The following is a 19,628-nucleotide window of genomic DNA, read 5'->3' as shown; positions in this document are numbered from 1 at the left end:
GCAAAAATGAACAAGTGGGACTATAACAAGCTGAGAAGCTTCTGTACAGCAAAGGACACCACCAATAGAACAAAAAGGCATCCTATAGTATGGGAGAATATATTCATAAATGACAGGTCTGATAAAGGGTTGACATCCAAAATATATAAAGAGCTCATGCACCTCAACAAACAAAAAGCAAATAATCAAATTAAAAAATGGGCAGAGGAGCTGAACAGACAATTCTCCAAAGAAGAAATTCAGATGGCCAACAGACACATGAAAAGATGCTCCACATCGCTAATTATCAGAGAAATGCAAATTAAAACCACAATGAGATATCACCTCACACCAGTAAGGATCGCCACCATCCAAAAGACAAACAACAACAAATGTTGGCGATGTTGTGAAGAAAGGGGAACCCTCCTACACTGCTGGTGGGAATGTAGATTAGTTCAATCATTGTGGAAAGCAGTATGGAGGTTCCTCAAAAAACTAAAAATAAAAATACCATTTGACCAAGGAATCCTACTCCTAGGAATTTACCCTAAGAATGCAGCAGCCCAGTTTGAAAAAGACAGATGCACCCCTATGTTTATTGCAGCACTGTTAACAATACCCAAGAAATGGAAGCAACCTAAGTGTCCATCAGTAGATGAATGGATAAAGAAGATGTGGTCCATATACACAATGAAGTATTATTCAGCCATAAAAAGAAAACAAATCCTACCATTTGCAACAACATGGATGGAGCTAGAGGGTATTATGCTCAGTGAAATAAGCCAGGCAGAGAAAGACAAGTACCAAATGATTTCACTCACATGTGGAGTATAAGAACAAAGGAAAACTGAAGGAACAAAACAGCAGCAGAATCACAGAACCCAAGAATGGACTAACAGTTACCAAAGGGAAAGGGACTGGGGAGGATGGGTGGGAAGGGAGGGATAAGGGGTGGGAGGAGAAAGGGGGCATTATGATTAGCATGTATAATGTGGGGGCGGGCACGGGGAGGGCTGTACAACACAGAGAAGACAAGTAGTGATTCTACAGCATCTTACTAAGCTGATGGACAGTGACTGTAATGGGGTATGTGGGAAGAACTTGGTGATGGGGGGACCCTAGTAAACATAACGTTCCTCATGTAGATTAATGAAACCAAAATAAAAAATAAACAAACAAACAAAAAAAGTGCAATGAAGAGAAGCAAGAATATGGGTTGTAGATGGGAAGAGCTGCTTCACCCAGGCTTATCAGGGTAGACCTCCTTGAGGAGGTGGTAGTTGAGTAGGACTTAAACATACACATTTGGACTTGAGTTCTTATACTGTTCAAAAAAGGAACAAAAAGCCCAAACTGGAGTCATTTGCCTCCCACAACAGTAAACTGAATTACAGTTTCAACCTATCTCAGGAATGTGACTTTGTTGGGTAAATAGAAGTTTTCACCCACAATTTCCAGAATTTCTCACCTCACCTTAGTCCATTTACACACCAACAGATGTTTACCATAACAGAGTGTCCAGTAGATACAGGTCTAAGGGTGGAGAGAAAACAGCCATTCTCTCCTCTCCTCTGTTCCTGGTACCTAATTGGTCTCATGCCCATCAGTCACAAGGGACCTGCCTATGGAGTTCTGACTGCAAGAGACAGAGCTGGTTTAGCTAGCAGGGACCAGAGAGAAACAGTGCATGCGCCATGGCTGTAGGAGAGGATGGAGCAAAGGCTGGCTAGTGAACCCAAGTGAGCTGTGAGCAATAAACCCCTTTCTCAGAACCTCCCCTTTCCCTTGCCTTCCTTCAGCTTCACTGGATTCACACGGAACTTGCCCCAGGCAGGGAACACCCTTACTCCCAGAGCTACAGACCTTTTAACAGTTAATCTGAAAACTTCTGGGGAAAAAAAAAGGCAATAAAGTGAGGGAGAAGAGCACTCCCCTTCTCCTCCCCTCCCCTTCATGAGCCATTCAATGCTAGAACCATTAGACAAAGCAGAACAGGAAAATGCACATGGGTGGCCTGGTATGGGTGTCAGCCTGAGCAGGTGATGAAGGCATCCACATGAGAGTGTGTCCAGTGTGGGGTTGGAGCCCAAGCAGGGTAAGAAGTACGTGTACATACGGGGGCAGCCCACTGGGGGACAGCAACACCCATGCAGAGAGTAAGGGAGGCATCCACGTGGAAGAGGGGGCAGCTTCAATGACGGGACATTGAACAAATAAGTAAGTATATTAAGGATAATGGGAGTCAGGTTCCTCATTGTTTAGGGAGTCTCAGATATGAAAATGAACCCTATGCTGTTTAAATGAAACTTACAACTTAATTGGACTAGAGATATCAATGTGAATTCATAGATCTTGATAGCTAGATGGATACAGAAATAAATGCAGGAACCCTCTTACACTATTGGTAGGAAGGTAAATTGGTGCACCCACTGTGAAAAGCAGAATGGAGGTTCCTAAAAAAACTAAAAATAGAAAAACCCAGTAATTCCACTTCTAGGAATTTACCGGAAAAAAAACAAGATTCCAGATTCAAAAAGACATACGCATTCATATGTTTACCACAGCACTATTTACAATAGCCACAATATGGAAGCAACCTAAGTGTCCATCAACAGATGAATGAAAAAGATGTGGCACATATACACAACAGAATATTATCCAGCTATAAAAAAGAAAGAAATTGTGCCATTTGTGACAACACGGATGGACCTAGAGGGTATTATGCTCAGTGAAATAAGCCAGCTGGGAGAAAAACAAATACCATATGAATTCACTTATATGTGAAATCTAAAAACAGAAACAGAACAAAATAGCAGTAGACTCACAGACACTAATAAGTGACTGGTGGTTATCATGGGACAGAGGTTGGAGTAGGTAGGTGGGGGAATGGGAGGGGGGAAAGGGAGCACAAAAATTCTCAGTCATAATATAAGTTGGGGATGGGGATGGCAGTACAGCATGGAAGATATAGCTACTGATTCTGTCACATCTTTCTATGTTAACTGGTAATAACTACACTAGAGGGGGTGAGGATTTAATAATATGGGTAACTGCTGAACCACTGTGTTGTATACTTGAAACCAATATAAGATTGCATATCAACTAGAGTTCAATTTAAAAAAGAATAAACAGCAAGCAATTGAAAAGAAAGAAATGCACACACACGCACTGTGAGAGGGCCTGTCTGCCACAAAACCCCAAAAGCAAGGAGCACACTTGGCATCCAGATCTTGGCTTCTAATAGGAAGCAGGACTCAGAGAAATGGCTGATTCTAGAGTTGTGGCGGGAAATTACAAGATGAACCTAGAACATTTTTTGCCAAAGAGCAAGAAAGTGCTCAAAAACTGATGGAGACATGTCAAAAATACACAGAAGCCATCATGAAGGGATTCCATTCCCACTGGCCAAATAAGAATCTGAGGATCGAAATAAATAATGAAAAAAAAATAGACTATACCCCATTGAATAAAATTGCAAACCATGAGTTCATAAATAAATTGAAAGTTTGATGAGGATATTGATTATATTTACATAGTTTTAAAGTACTGTCATGCCAAATGTCTATTAATTACGAAGGGAAAAAGAGAAACTTCACAGGGATGAAGTTAGCACTTTAATCCAGTGATCAATGTGAACACCAACAATGGGACAAATCAAAATCATGCAATACCTGCTAGGAGACAATGAGAAGCACACACAGCATCTCTTCTGTGTTCTTCCTACTAAAGGTATATAACCTGAATCTAACATGAAGAAAAACCAGACAAACCCCAAATAAGAGACAATTTAAAAAATATCTGGCCTGTACTATTCAAAACTGTCAAAGTAATAAAAGATTTTTAAGAAGACTAAAACTGTTCTAGACTGAAGGAGACTACACAAACAGGAAAATTAAATACAACATGTGATTCTAAATTAAATCCTTATATTACAAAGACCATTACTGGGGCAATTAGCAAAAACTGAATGGGGATTAAACGGTAATAGTCTATGTGTTAACTTTCTGATTTGTGTATTAAGACATATAGGACAATGTTATTGTTTTTAGAAAATACTTAGTTAAGGTTATGGGTATTCGGTCATCAACTTATTTCCATATGGTTCAGGAAAAAATTTATTTGTATTGTACCTGTAACTTCTCTGAAAGTATGAAAATGTTTCAAAAATTATTATTAAAAAAGAAAGAAGGCTACTTTATGAGATCTCTAAGCTTAGTTCATTGCCTCACACCCAGCACTGCATTTAAGGCTATTTGGCGCCATCAAGTGTTCAAAGTTATGTAAGTTCACTTTAATTTGAAAACTGACCCTCTTGGTATTTTTAATGATTCTAATGTAAGAAGTGATTAAAAATGAAACATTTAAGAGAATAAAGATAAAAATGATTATCAATCCCACTAGGCACTCTATATCAGTAATACCAATGTACCACCAGAAGAGAAAAAATAGGAATCTAAAGTGTATCTTGCTGCAAGAGAAAGACACACATAACATGATGAAGAATGAACACAAAGTTCTACCTGATCCTGTTACGAATAAAAACTTTCAGTCAAGATTAAAGTTTTGCTATGTGATGATACTTTATATACACCAAAACTATGAGACTATGATAAGTTGATAAGCCCTCTGAGCATCTCTCATTCACAATCTTTACTCAAATGCTGATTGAGAGCTTGCCCTTAAAGTTTCAAAGCAAGAATGAAAATATGGAATTAAAAAGTCTGACACTATCCTCATGATTTCTTAATATTTTTAGACATTTTACATTTTAAAGTGCCTTCTCACAAAGATCAACAAAGGGACTCTGGGCAAATGCTTGCTAGGTAGTGGGATTGTCCTAGCAAGTGTCCTTAAAAAATCATTTGATTTGGATGCACCTTTTCCAAGCATTTTTCCACAATATTAAGATGTTTTATTTGTGTCAAGTGCTGTGCTAGATGCTGGGGTCACAGAGGTGAATAAAAGAAGATGCCTGCCATCAGTAAGTTCACATAATCTAGTAGGGGGACAAGAGAGATATTCACAATTCACTGTGATAACTGCTGTGAAGGGGTGGGGAGGCGGGGGAGACAGGAACAAATTCCCTGAAGGCAAGAGGAGTGAGTGGGCATGTTCAAACTCCATACAGCATCTCTCCTGCTTCGTGTTACCATGTGGTGGGAATGTGACGGGCAGCTCCTGCCTACTACAGAAGGCTCATCCATACCCGGTTTTCCAGCTTCTCATCCATGAGGCCGACTGGGTATATCTTACAGCTTCACATGATAGACTTCAGGAAATAAGGCTAGGAAGGTCCACTTGGGATGTCAGGCATAGGTCCTGGGTACCAGCACAGCACACCAGAAAACCCTTGCATCTGTGGGTGTTTGGCACTTAGCCAGTGATGATACAGCTGGTACTTCATTATTTCCACTCAGCTCTTGTCCCTGGGTCTACAGCTTTCTTGGAAGGGAATCCCAGAAAATAAAGGGCAAGTAGAAGGATAAGAGTACCAAAACCCCACTGTAAATCTGCTGTTACTGTATCTGTTTCATGTAATCTCTTACAGATGAACTTTCATGCCTTTCAAAATCACCTTTATATCCCCAGGGTCAGCAGAGTTCCTGGGAAACAGGCTTTCAATAAATATTTACTGAATTGAAAACAAGAACAGCAGAATAAAGTTCAAAAAGCGCTTGATCTTTGTGTAGTATTTACTTTCAAAAACCTTCACAAACACAATAAATTCATATTCAGTGCCAACCCTCTGAGAAAACCTGTATTTTCCATGAAATCTTTTCTAAATCCACATGGTCTATCTTTATCTTCTACAGTGGCTTCATCTTAGTTGGATTGCTTCAAGGACAGAACACACCATTTTTCACAAAGTTTATGGGCTATCCTAACTGAAAGCAAAGGCCACCACTATACCTATTAAAGTCTGTCCAAATAAAACAAGGTCTCCATAAACATCAAGCCATTCAACTAGGGAAGGCATAGTTTCTTAAGACTAACATCTAATCTATTTTTTACAAAATTAAAACAAAACAATCTAGAAGAAAACAGATGAATTGAAAAGATGTTTTGTTACCTATTTTCCCTAAGCCTCTTTTTTACTTACCCCCTAGGATTAAAAATACATACACTTCCTTCATTTAAAAAGCACAGTATTTGGTTATCTCTAACCTGAAAGAATGCTCGAGCTTCTTTATACCTACACTCAATAAACCTAGAGTGTGGTATTTCTTCTAGAAAGTGCATCGTATCTTTTGGAATGAGAACTTCTAGTCCATCAACAGTAATTTGTTGTAACTCTGGCCTGAAAACAAAAGTTAAGATTTATTATAAGGATTTAACCCAGGATACTGGCACCCTCTTCAAAATATACAACATAAATAAACATCAAGCGTATTTTCTTCATGTCTCTGATATCATTTTTTAAGATCTACTCTCCTAGCAACTTTCAAATATGCACAGCAGTGCTAACTGTAGTCACCAGGTGTACCTTACATCCCCAGGACTTACTTGTCTTAGAACTAGAAGTTTGCATATTTTGCCCACTTTTATTATGTAAGTTTTCATCCATGAACATAACTTTTTATAAGTATGATCATAAGATTTGTATTGTTTTATGCCTTGTTTCTGTCACTCAACTGTAGGATTCATCTATGTTGTTACACAGAACACTAGTTCCTTGCTCTGCAATGCTTCATTGTATGAACTGATAACATTTTGTTTTGAGACATTAAGCACATCTTTCTGGCACACATGTGCATGAGTTTCTTCCTGTTGAAGATTTACATCAAATATGATTTATGTGAATTACATATTAATTGGTAAATGGAGAAAAAAAGAGTAAGCATTCATGACTGGACAATACAGGTTTCACATTTCCCCTCTAGACCCTAAATTTACCTGTCAAAGGCTCCAGGATAATGACCAAATTGTAGCTTTCGAAAAGGAACAAACTTCCTGTCCATGTGCCCTTTGAGTCGTAGGTGACCATGCCAGAGGTAGTTGCCACTCCTCTCATGAAAGACCACCACGTGGATGGCATGACTAGCCAATCTGCAGATATAGTGCAGGGGGATTTCAGTTCCAGAAAGTGAGTCTATCCCGTCTAGCCGGGGATCTTTGCTCTCGATCTTCAGGCACTGAAATCCCATGTTTTCAGCTACCCGAAGCCAGCCTTCCTAAAATGAAAGAAACATCAATCTTAAATATTAAAACCAAGTACCAGTAGGAAATCACTTGAAGTGATTTTTAAACTGAATTAAGCCATACTTCTTTTTGTGCTAATCTGTTCTCTGCCTGAAGATTTTTAAATGAGGGCAAGGTAGTGATGGAAACATAAAGTACCAAAAAGAGACACTGTGTAGCTTGGAAGATGTTCAAGACTCTCGTTATGGAAGGTAATACAAATGTCTTCGTTGGAACGACAATGCTCATCTTAGTGTTCTCTGGTTAGTATCTGTAAAGTATATGTGAATATAAGGACAGCAGTTAAACTTGTAATTTTCAATTTAACTCTAACAGCATTTATCTTCAAAAGTGCTTCAAAAGAGTAAGGCTTTCATCTCAGTTTATATTCCAACACCTTAAACTATTTCTAAAACAGAAGGCATCATAATGCAAATCAGTAGAAAACAGACTGAGATATACTACAAAACAAAGTGCATTTTCCAACATCATTATAGTAAAAATCTCATATAACAAGATTAATCTACATGATAGATGTTTAGTCCTAATCTCAACAACTAATGCTATAGATGATTAAACAGTATTCCTTACATTTGAATAGGAATTTACAATTTCCAAGGAACTTTCATAAACATTACTGCATTTACAAATGACATCTACCTTACAAAAGAAGTAGCACACATATTATAAAGAAACAGTCTGACAGAAGTCTAAGGAACAATATTAACAAGAGGCAAAGTCACTGCCAGCATTTAGGTCTTATTTAACCAAACCAAAGGTTCTTCCCACTCTGTAACACTACCTCTCTGGTTTATATAATGTGTACAAAGCTAATTTCATTCATTATCTTCTCTGATGTCCACAGAAACTACATGAGGACAGTAAGGAAGATATTATTACACCTAGTCTACATGTAAGGAAAACAAGGTGGTCATATCAGATAATAAAATTATTAAATGATAGAGTTGTGTCTGTAAGTTTGTCTTAAAAGCAGAAGGACTCACACTTTATTCACATCATTTTTAATCACATCAAAAAGCAAGAACACTTTATTCACATAACTTACTGCCTATGAATGTTGTCATGTGGATTGGCTGTATCCTCCTCTATGCTCTCCTAACACACAGAGACCTCTATTATAGTATTGACTATACTGATTTTTGTTTGTTTGTTTGCTAAACTCCATTAATAGACTGACTGCAAATTCCTCACCACAGGAATCAACAGTGACTAGTACCCAGAAGGTGCTCAACAGACATTTGGTGGTGTTTATACTGTTAAACAAGAGAAAGTGATAATTCTGGCACAGAATGCTTACTAGTACTGATAACAACTGTCTTCTCTTTTCTGGATATAAAGCTAAATTGTGTTTTGATTAAGGAATGTGGATATAAGTACTGTATACCACTTCCAGGCCTGGCCTTCCACAACCCTTAAGATCTTCCATGCTTTCCCTCTTATCTGTGTGTAGGGAAGCAAAGAGCTCCAAGATGTAAAAGTTACACAAATGAAACAGCCTGTATCCCTCAGTCACCGCTCAGAGGAAAATCATCCAGGAATATCCACACTGGATTTTGTGTAATGACAATTACTCTTTTCTTATGCTGAATTACTGTGATTTCAGGATGTTTTTTACACAGTAACTCATGTAACTTACCGTTGCTAATACAATTTTACCTTGATTCTCCTTCTATTAGAATTACCCACTGTAGGATTCCTCTTTTCCTTTTTCTTTCTTAAGAGGAAAAAGACATACCTAAAAGGTTCAAAGTATTGATCGAGGGTGACAGTGGCCAATTCAGAGGAGAGCCTCTCACAGAGGATGAAAGAAAGACCTTGAAGAGGAACCAGACCTTGGGTTGTGGGAGGAGAGAAAGACTGAGACACAAAAGGGGGGAACTAGGACACAGCTTGCCTTCTTGTAACCATGAGAGAGAAGTCAAGAACAAAGGAGTTGCTTTGATAAACAGAGAAAAGGCCTAGGTCAAGGCTGTACCGCACAGATCTATCCCCAGTGGCCATGGGCGAAGGTTTAGGGAGGACCGTCCAAGGGTTCTGTATGATGTCATATGTCCACTAGAGTAAATGTGAACCTGTGTGCTTATTCTGGGGATTGCTGACCTTGTGCTTCTTCCACTGACTCAGGTCTATCTGTTTCAACAATTGTGGAATATTTTCTTCCTTCTGAATATTGGTTCACAAGGCAAGTGGTATTGTATCTGAGACATTTTAGAAATTTGTGAGGATATTTTTGGTTATCATAATGATTGAAGAAGACACAACTGGCATTTAGAAGTCCAGGCCAAGAACACTAGACCTCTTACAGTCCAATATATGAAAATCTATCCTGTGTTCTGCATAATTTCAAATTTAAGCCTATAGTGAAGCCTATCAGTTAAAGAGGCCTGACCATAACAAAAAGATTCTGATTGGTTTTCAGTGTCTCATTCTTAAATATGAGCAGAGAAAGATCAACAAACACTGTAAAAAAACTTGTATTGCAAATAACCATAAAAAAATAAACACCCACAAAGAAGGGACTTAGAAAAACAAAATGCAGCAGGGAGCAAAAACTCACATTGATTTCCCAGAGCACATCATCACCCAGAGTGTGAGCCCCACATACCAGGAGTAACACAACACAAACCGATCCCACGGCCAAGCTAGTGCACATCTATCATGGGTGTCTGACTAACTAACTAGTAGGGTTCATTTAATCTGACACTAATTTTCTTATTCTTACTTAAACAACTCCTCAGAATGAAAAACAGTGAAATTGGGAACTTGGAGGTATTCCAAGCAAAGAAGTAAGCAAATTTTTGGCATGTTTCATTGAGATCTTTTTTTTAAACTACTGTCTGACCTTTTGTAACCATTAAGCAGGATGGAAATATAAGTTTGAATTTTTGGATACACCTAAGAAGCACTATACTTACGTATCAAACAATTACTGTGCATTTACAAAGTGGAAAGAGTAACACTATAGATTAGGGATACCACCTTTATGTATACCTTACATAGCACATACTGAAAATTCATCACCAAATCCTTTCCGACTTGCCTGCCTACACTGATGGAAATGCTAAATACCTATCTTTTTAGCCTCCTTCACAATAAGGAGACATATGAATATGGTTCTAGACATTGAGCTATAAGAAATTTACCAGAAGCTTCTGAGTAAAATTTTCCTTCACGGATAGACAGTGTCACCATCCTTTTTCTTCTTGCCTTGAATCTGGATCTGATACCTTGGAACTGTGACAGCTATCTTGTGATGATGGGAGACATGAACTTAGGTGATGCAAGTCCCGACATTTAATGGGCAGCTGAACTAGTATCAACAGCCACCAACCTTTTAACCTCTTGTTATATAAGAAAAATATATCCCCTATTTGCTTAAGCCATTATTAACTGTGTCATTACTGATGGCTGAAAATACTCCTGATGCAATTTACAAAAAGCTTTAAGAATTTTTAAAAATGTTCTACATTTTAAGGTGGTTTACCCATACATTTTTTTGCAAAACACACATTCCATTATCTGAAAGCAAACCATCTTACCTCATTCTTCCACAGGTGATACTGTAATGCAAATACAGTAAAGTCTCTGGGAACACAGAGAAACTTGCATTCTGCAGTGGAGCCATGAGAAGTATTTTTGATTTGTTCAAAGTCTTTATTAATCAATTCCAGAATCAAAGGATCAATAAGGAACACTGGTACATTTTGGCTGGATGTCAGCATAATAAACTTTTTAACTGCATGCTGTTTGAAAGGAAAAGAATCTCCTTAGTTCTTCCAAACAAATTCAACAATCTATCTTGTTATGTTTTTATTCATTAATTTTATAAGAATAGATTGTTTGCTCAACAGATACCATGCTTGTTACTGTGCTAAAACAATAGACAAGAAACAAATAAATAAAAAATGGTTCTCTACTCTCAAGAAGTACAATCTGCTGAGGCAGATGAACAAATATTTACCATAGAATATAAAATATGCTATAGTAAAAATATATGCAACATATTATAAAGTAGAGAACAGTAAGCTACTAATTAACTGTATATCAAAAGGTCAACAAAGTCTTCATAGAGGAAGTGACCTCTGAGATGAAAACTTGAATTTCAAATTACTCCCTTGGTATTAGCTAAATCTTTTCAAGCAAACATGGGAGAGGAAATACCAGATCTGTTAGTTTTTAAAAACCAGTCATGACAACCTTTTCAAAACGAAAATTCAGTTGTATGTGTCATTTTTCTTCATATCCATAATACTGCTTAATAATCTCTCTAAGCAAAGACTCACACTAAGTGTATCAGCTGCTTGACCATCCCCATATATTGTTTGATTTTCTAAATAAAGTTTTAATATTTTAAAATATAATTTTACTAGGCAAAATTTAATAATACCTAAGCATAGCAAAAATAAATAAAATAACTGGTATACATTATTGCTTAAAAGTCTACTTTAATGAAAACCATAACGATTGCAAAGTGATGTATGTCCACAAAAAAAGGCACTTCATGGAAGTAAGGATAAATCCTAATTCACAAAATCTGAAGGATCTTACAAAAACATGTACAAGAGAATAAATAGATGAGGGTATCAAGAATTATAAAGATAGAAAAAAATGAGATAAAGCTAGGAATCAATCTCTTATCCTTTGCTTTTAGTATAGAGTATTATGCAATAATTTCTGAATACAATAATCTCTACTCTAGGAGTTTATTACTTCTTAGTGGGAGAGACAGCTAAATAAAAAGGTAGAATAAACAATTTTATGCCAAAAAATTCAATAACGTAGGTGAAACAAATAAATTTCTTTAAAAATGCAATTAACAAAACTACTACAAGATGAAACAGGAAATCTGAATGGCCCTATACCTAATAACAAAATGGAATTTTATATATACATAAAAAACCTGCCATCAATCAAGAAAAAACTCCAGACCCAGATGGTTCACTGGTCAATCTAGCAAAGATTTAAGGAAGAAATAATACCAATTTTACAAAAACTCTTTCAGGAAACTGAGCAGGAGGGAATCCTTCCTAACTCATTTTAACAGACCCGTGTAATACTAATAGTTAAACCTGACAAAGACATTATAAAAGAAGATTACAGACCACCATCCTTCATGAACACAGATGCAACAACACTTGGCAATACACTAGAAAACCAATTCCAATAATTAAAAAAAAAAAAGATTAAAAATAAAAGTAAATATCATCACCAAGTATGCTTTATCTCAGGAATGAAAGGTTAGTTTAGCATTTGAAAATTAATCAACAAAATTCACCATATCAACAGAATAAATAGAAAAAACTCTGATAGCTTCAAGTCAGAAAAAGTATTTGATAAAATACAATACCTATTCATGATTAAAACCTCTCAGCAAACCAGGAATAGCCCCTTCTCAATTTGATAGAGTATGAAAAACATCTACTATTGAGTGGTAAGAGTTCTTTATTTATCCTTGATACCAGTCTTTGGTCAGATACATGTTTGTTAATATTTTCTAGTCTGTGGCAAATCTATTTACTCTTTAAATACTGTCTTTTGATGAGTAGACATTTAAAATTTTGATAGCCTAATTTATCAAATTTTTTTATTTTATGGTTATTGCTTTTTGTGCTTTTACACCAGGAGAATAAAAGAGAAAGATGATTTTGGAAGATGAGCTGACAGACAACTAGTACATATAAGGTGCTTAATAAATGTTTGCTGAATGAATCTCTTTCAGATTAGTGTTAAATACAAACAGGATGAACACATTTATGGCTTCACTATGATTATTAATATAAATACAAATTAGGGCAGGATCAAAGAGAGATTCTATAACTCACCTTCTAAATATGCCTTCCAGGTTGTTACCAATGTAATCATCAATGCTCCTTGGAAACAGATGTCCAATTGACTCTAAATCAAATTAATTCTAAGTCAACATGACTATTACCATCTGGCTTCCAGTAATTCATTTTGTTTATAAGAAAGAAAATGTCTTGTTGAAAACAGGATATGCTAAGACTATAATAGCCTCTTCACTTAAAAGGGCTTGGTAGGACTTGTTCTTAGTTAAAGGCTAGTTCCTAGCAATCATCATTTTCTTTTCTAAGTGCTGTCAAGTTTAGTAACTCATTCTAGAATTTTCTCAGGGCTCAGTATCACACTTATTGTTCAGATTTCACCTTTCACGCCTTCTCAAATATTAGAACAGAAGTATTTTAAGTATTTTTTCCTTCCCTCTTGATTCTGTAACTATTATAAAGAATGATTTTTAATACCATCACAAAAAGCAGATCACTGAATGTAGTAAGCAACTCCATAATTTTTTGCTCATTTATCTTGGAAGTAAACCCCTTTTAAAAAAATCAGTTATTTTCTCCCACCACAGTGGTCATTCTCTGAGTGAAAAAGACAGGGCTTCCCTTCCCCCTCAGACTATCTAAATTCACAGAGCAAAATCTGCTATTTTTAATTAATTAAAAGTTCACATGGATACTTCCAGACTTGATAGTTGAGGAATCTGATACAGGAAATCCCAGACTTTACCTTTTAAATAGTCATTCAAATCCAAGTGGTATCAGCAATGACCTAAAATTATCAATACTTTATTGCTGCTTGGTGATTTGAAAACCCACTTCTAATCTAAAGACTTTTGTGTCTTTGCTTAAAGGAGGCCAAAGATTGAAATATATACACAAGAAATATCTGGTCATATCCAAAATGCATACTAACAGGTTAAATGTAATTTTTTTATTAGTAACCTAGCATTGTATTTCATTCTAAATCCGGTTAGACAAAAGTTAAGAAAATACATTTCATAAATGTACAGGCTCTACAGTTTGTAAACCAAAACAGGGATATATTGTATATATTGCAGTTTTCCTTATCTTGAAAAGGAAACATGTTGAATAGACTTTTATCCCTCATCATTGTTTTCTCCTGATTCACATCTTTATTCATTTGGGGAGGTACCATACCTCAGTGAATAAGGATTGTGGAGGCAAACAGTTAGAATTTGAACTCAGACACTTATTAGTCAACTAGCCTTAATCTGTCTAAGTGAATTGAGGGTAACAATATGTATTGAATTCTTTAAGTTGCTATAAAAACTAAATGAGATACTGATGTAAAGCACTTAGCATAAGGACCTGCCCCTTTCCCTCCACCACCTACTCCCACTCCCCACCAAGGTAGCTATTGTCATTGTCATCATTCAACAAATACTTATGTAAGTATACGTGAGTATATAAATGAACAAACCAAATGAACATTGTAAATGAAGAATTTCTTATGGTACATACCCACTGTGTGCTATCAAATCCAATTCGGCTTCCTTTGGCTTTTGATAAACCAGCTCCATTCTAGGAAGATAACAAAATAACATTTTAGTAAATTCAAAGTCCAACTTGCAAGAATATATTTTGAATAGGTATCAGATTCAAACTATATAATTGGCTCATAATCATTAGAAAGTATTATCCAAATACCTATTTTCATACAGTTATGAGCTAAGAATTCTACAATTCACAATACAACTACCCAAGAGAGAAAACAGAGACTGCTGTAAGTTAATTAACTTATTAAAAGGTATGTGTGACTAACATCTCTGAACAAATTAATTTCTATCAATGAATAGTAAACTCTTTGTTACCTCTTTGGAATTAGGGTTTATCCATTTAGCTCCATATCCCTAACTTCAATTTCTCTCCACATACTGGGTTAGTGTTTGTAGACCATGACAAAGTGATAAGGTATATTTATTGAGCAGCTCCTAAGTGTACTGTGTTTGACACACTGATATATGAATTATTTCTCATCTATTTCCCATAACAATCCTGCAAAGTAGACATTACCTCTGATTTACAGAGAGCTCCAGTGCCCACACTTTTCCTAGTAAACATTATAACTTCAAATGCTGAGTTAGTTTTTAAACACTATTTTTTAAAATATCCAGGTCTAGAGAATCAGAAGGAAGCATGATCAGTTTTCATCTGATAAGCCCCAAACTACTTTGGGAGAAACAGGAGAAGGAATATCTGATGGTCTAGAAACAAGGAGAACCAAAGAAGTTTATGTCTTGAATGTGTTCTTCACCTAGAAGATACAGATGGGAGGATGCTGAAGAATAGCTTCACCCTAAAAATGAAATGTTCCAAGTTCCTAAATTAGGAAAGTCATCTCCCCACTAAATTGCAAACTCAAGGGCAGGGACCAAGTCCACTGTATCTCTGCAGACCAAGTCCACTCTGTATCAGCAGGGTCTAGCCTAGTGCTTTGTAATTAGTAAATACTTAATAATGGTTTGTTAATTGGAGGGAAGGAGGGAGAATAAGCAGGAGAGATACATTGCGTAATTAGTTAAAATAGAGTCAGAACTGGTCTCTCCTCACAAACTCTGTAACTTAGACAGTAACATTTTAATACCAAGGGATATTTGAGAAACACAACAAAGATGTAGCTTTGTAATCTTTATCCGTGAAAAGAGATGGGAAGTTCTATACTATTACCACTTGTTGCTCACTATAGCCCTACATTAATAAATAAGACTGAATTTCTGAGCTGTTTGTTTTCTCTGCCAAATCATTCCCATCTGCATATAAAAACATGATATTATTTCTCCTATCTTAAAACAAATAAATAAAACAAGACAAAAAAATGTTCTTGATTCCTCTTTTCCCAACTACTAATTTTCTGTTCTGCTTTAAAGCAAAACTCCTAATGGACTGTCTGTCCTCATTGCCTCCAGTTCCTCTCCTCTCCTTAACTTACTTGAGCTTGACAGAAATTCACTTTGTCAAGTATTCGTCAAGATCACCAATGACCTCCACATTGCTAAATCCAATGGCCAACTATTAGTCCTTGTCTTAGCTAACCTTTCAGGAATTCTGGATCCCTCCAGCTTCACTGAACACTTCATTCACTTGGCTATCAGGATCCCCATACTTCTGGTTTTCCTGATATTTCTCTCTGGCCACTCCATCTTAGTCTCATTTACTAGATCTTCCTGCTCCCCTGACATGTAGGAGGGTCCCAAACTGTCTCAGACCATGAGATTTTTCTCCCACTCTTTGTACTCTATGTTCATTTCCTTGGTAACTCACCTACTTTTTTTTTTTGGTTGGGTGTTCTCACCCCCCCACACTTCTTTTTTAATTAAGGTATCATTGATATACAATCTTTTTTTTTTGGTATCATTAATCTACAATTTTTACTAGACTCCCCCCATCACCAAGCCCCCCCACATACCCCATTATAGTCACTGTCCATCAGCATAGTAAGATGCTATAGAGTCACTACTTGTCTTCTCTGTGTTATACTGCCCTCCCTGCCCCCCCACCCCTTCTACACTATGTGTGCTAATCGTAATGCCCCTTTTTTCCCCTTATCCCTCCCTTCCCACCCACATCCACCAGTCCCTTTACCTTTGGTAACTGTTAGTCCATTCTTCGGTTCTGTGAGTCTGTTGCTGTTTTGTTCCTTCAGTTTTTGCTTTGTTCTTATACTCCACAGATGAGTGAAATGATTTATACTTGTCTTTCTCCACCTGGCTTATTTCACTGAGCATAATACCCTCTAGCTCCATCCATGTTGTTGCAAATGGTAAGAGTTGTTTTCTTCTTATGGCTGAATAATATTCCATTGTGTATATGTACCACTTCTTCTTATCCATTCATCTACTGATGGACACTTAGGTTGCTTCCATTTCTTGGCTATTGTAAATAGTGCTGCAATAAACATAGGGGTGCATGTCTCTTTTTCATACTTGGCTCCTGCATTCTTAGGGTAAATTCCTAGGAGTGGAATTCCTGAGTCAAATGGTATTTCTATTTCTAGTTTTTTGAGGAACCTCCATACTGCTTTCCTCAATGATTGAACTAATTTACATTCCCACCAGCAGTGTAGGAGGGTTCCCCTTTCTCCACAACCTCGCCAACATTTGTTGCTGTTTGTCTTTTGGATGGTGCTGATCCTTACTGGTGTGAGGTGGTATCTCATTGTGGTTTTAATTTGCATTTCTCTGATGACTAGTGATGTGGAGCATCTTTTCATGAGTCTGTTGGACATCTGAATTTCTTCTTTGGAGAATCGTCTGTTCAGCTCCTGTGCCCATTTTTTAATTTGATTATTTGCTTTTTGTTTGTTGAGGTGCATGAGCTCTTTATATATTTTGGATGTCAATCCTTTATCGGATCTGTCATTTATGAATATATTCTCCCATACTGTAGGATGCCTTTTGTTCTATTGGTGGTGTCCTTTGCTGTACAGAAGCTTCTCAGCTTGATATGGTCCCACTTGTTCATTTTTGCTTTTGTTTCCCTTGCCTGGGAAGATATGCTCATGAAGTTGCTCATGTTTATATCTAAGAGAGTTTTGTCTATGTTTTTTTCTAACAGTTTTAATGGTTTCATGACTGACATTTAGGTCTTTGATTTTGATCCATTCCAAATTTACTTTTGTATATGGGGTTAGACAATGATCCAGTTTCATTCTCTTATATGTAGCTGTCCAGTTTTGCCAACACCAGCTGTTGAAGAGGCTGTCATTTCCCCATTGTATGTTCTTGGCTCCTTTATCATATATTAACTGACTGTATATGTTTGGGTTAATATCTGGACACTCTATTCTGTTCCACTGGTCTGTGGGTCTGTTCTTGTGCCAGTACAAATTGTCTTGATTACTGTGGCTTTGTAGTAGAGCTTGAAGTTGGGAAGCAAGATCCCCCCTGCTTTATTCTTCCTTCTCAGGATTGCTTTGACTATTCGGGGTCTTTTGTGGTTTCATATGAGTTTTAAAACTACTTGTTTCAGTTTGTTGAAGAATGCTGTTGGTATTTTGATAGGGATTGCATTGAATCTGCAGATTGCTTTAGGCAGGATGGCCATTTTGACAATATTAATTCTTCCTAGCCAAGAGCATGGGATGAGTTTCCATTTGTTAGTGTCCTCTAATTTCTCTTAAGAGTGTCTTGTAGTTTTCAGGTTATAGGTCTTTCACTTCCTTAGTTAGGTTTATTCCTAGGTATTTTATTCTTTTTCAGGCAATTGTGAATGGAACTGTTTTCCTGATTTCTCTCTCTGCTAGTTCATCATTAGTGTATAGAAAAGCAACAGATTTCTGTGTATTAATTTTGTATCCTGCAACTTTGCTGAATTCAGATATTAGTTCTAGTAGTTTTGGAGTGGAGTCTTTAGGGTTTTTTATGTACAATATCATGCCATCTGCAAATAGTGACAGTTTGACTTCTTTACCAATCTGGATGCCTTATATTTCTTTTTTTTTGTCTGATTGCCATGGCTAGGACCTCCAATACTATATTGAATAACAGTGGGGAGAGTGGGCATCCCTGTCTTGTTCCCGATCTTAGAGGAAAAGCTTTCAGCTTCTCGCTGTTAAGTATGATGTTGGCTGTGGATTTGTCATATATAGCCATTATTAAGTTAAGGTAATTGCCCTCTATACCCATTTTGTTGAGAGTTTTTATCATGAATGGATGTTGAATTTTGTCGAATGTTTTCTCAGCATCTATTTAGATGATCATGTGGTTTTTGTGCTTCTTTTTGTTGATATGGTGGATGATGTTGATGGATTTTTGAATGTTGTACCATCCTTGCATCCCTGAGATGAATCCCACTTGGTCATGGTGTATGATCGTCTTGATGTATTTTTGAATTCGGTTTGCTAATATTTTGTTGAGTATTTTTGCATCTATGTTTATCAGGGATATTGGTCTGTATCGTTGATATACAATCTTATGAAGGTTTCACATGAGCAACACTGTGGTTTCAACATTCACCCGTATTATCCAGTCCCCCCCTTCACACACCCCATTGTAGTCACTGTCCATCAGTGCAGTTAGCTCCTACAGAGTCACTACTTGTCTTCTCCATGCTATACTGCCTTCCCCGTGACCTACCTTTATTGGGTGTGCTAATTATAATACCCTTAATTGCCTTCTCCCTCCCTCCCCACCCTCCCCTTTGGTAACCACTAGTCCCTTCTTGGAGTCTGTGAGTCTGCTGCTATTTTGTTCCTTCAGTTTTGCTTTGTTGTTATACTCCACAAATGAGTGAAATCATTTAACTCATCTACTCTTATGATTTTAAATACAATCTATATGCTTGCAAGTCCCAATTTACATTCCCAACCACACCAGTCCTTTCAAATCCAGGCATATATATCCAACTATCTATTCACCTTCTTCACTTGGATGTCAAATAGACATCTCAAAGTCAGCAAGTACCAAAAAACTCCTGATCTTCACCATTCCTCAAACTTGCTTCTTCCAGTCTTCCCTATAACTCCACGATAGCCAATACCCCTTCTTCTCTAACTACTGATAGATATTGGAATGCTATTCTCCTGAAGAGCCTGAAAAGCTTTGTAGTCCTTCTGAATATTTACTACTGCAGGCATTTACTGCTACTAGATGTGGGCTGAGATCAAAGATAATACCAATTTTTTATCTT

General features: G+C 36.8%; 1 protein-coding gene across 3 annotated transcripts in view; it reads right to left on the bottom strand.

The window, feature by feature from the left end:
• Positions 1–19,628, bottom strand: part of FKTN (fukutin) — a 48,637-nt gene that overhangs the window by 24,797 nt on the left and 4,212 nt on the right. Inside the window, exons 2-6 of one of the 3 annotated variants that reach the window (XM_036903300.2) lie at positions 14,463–14,522; positions 13,002–13,074; positions 10,719–10,922; positions 6,874–7,151; positions 6,145–6,277 (exon numbers count right to left, since the gene is read on the bottom strand). In XM_036903300.2, the coding sequence (XP_036759195.1) occupies positions 6,145–6,277; positions 6,874–7,151; positions 10,719–10,901 (594 nt within the window). In that variant the 5' untranslated portion in view covers positions 10,902–10,922; positions 13,002–13,074; positions 14,463–14,522. Of the gene's footprint in view, positions 1–6,144; positions 6,278–6,873; positions 7,152–7,317; positions 7,430–10,718; positions 10,923–13,001; positions 13,075–14,462; positions 14,523–19,628 lie in introns of those variants that run through there. The other 2 variants (XM_036903298.2, XM_036903301.2) reach the window with 2 other exon arrangements.

This window comes from Manis pentadactyla, chromosome 3 (assembly GCF_030020395.1).
Source record: "Manis pentadactyla isolate mManPen7 chromosome 3, mManPen7.hap1, whole genome shotgun sequence".
NCBI classification, from domain to species: Eukaryota; Metazoa; Chordata; class Mammalia; order Pholidota; family Manidae; genus Manis; species Manis pentadactyla.
Note: the sequence above shows the minus strand (reverse complement) of the source record. Positions and strands in the feature narration are given on the sequence as shown.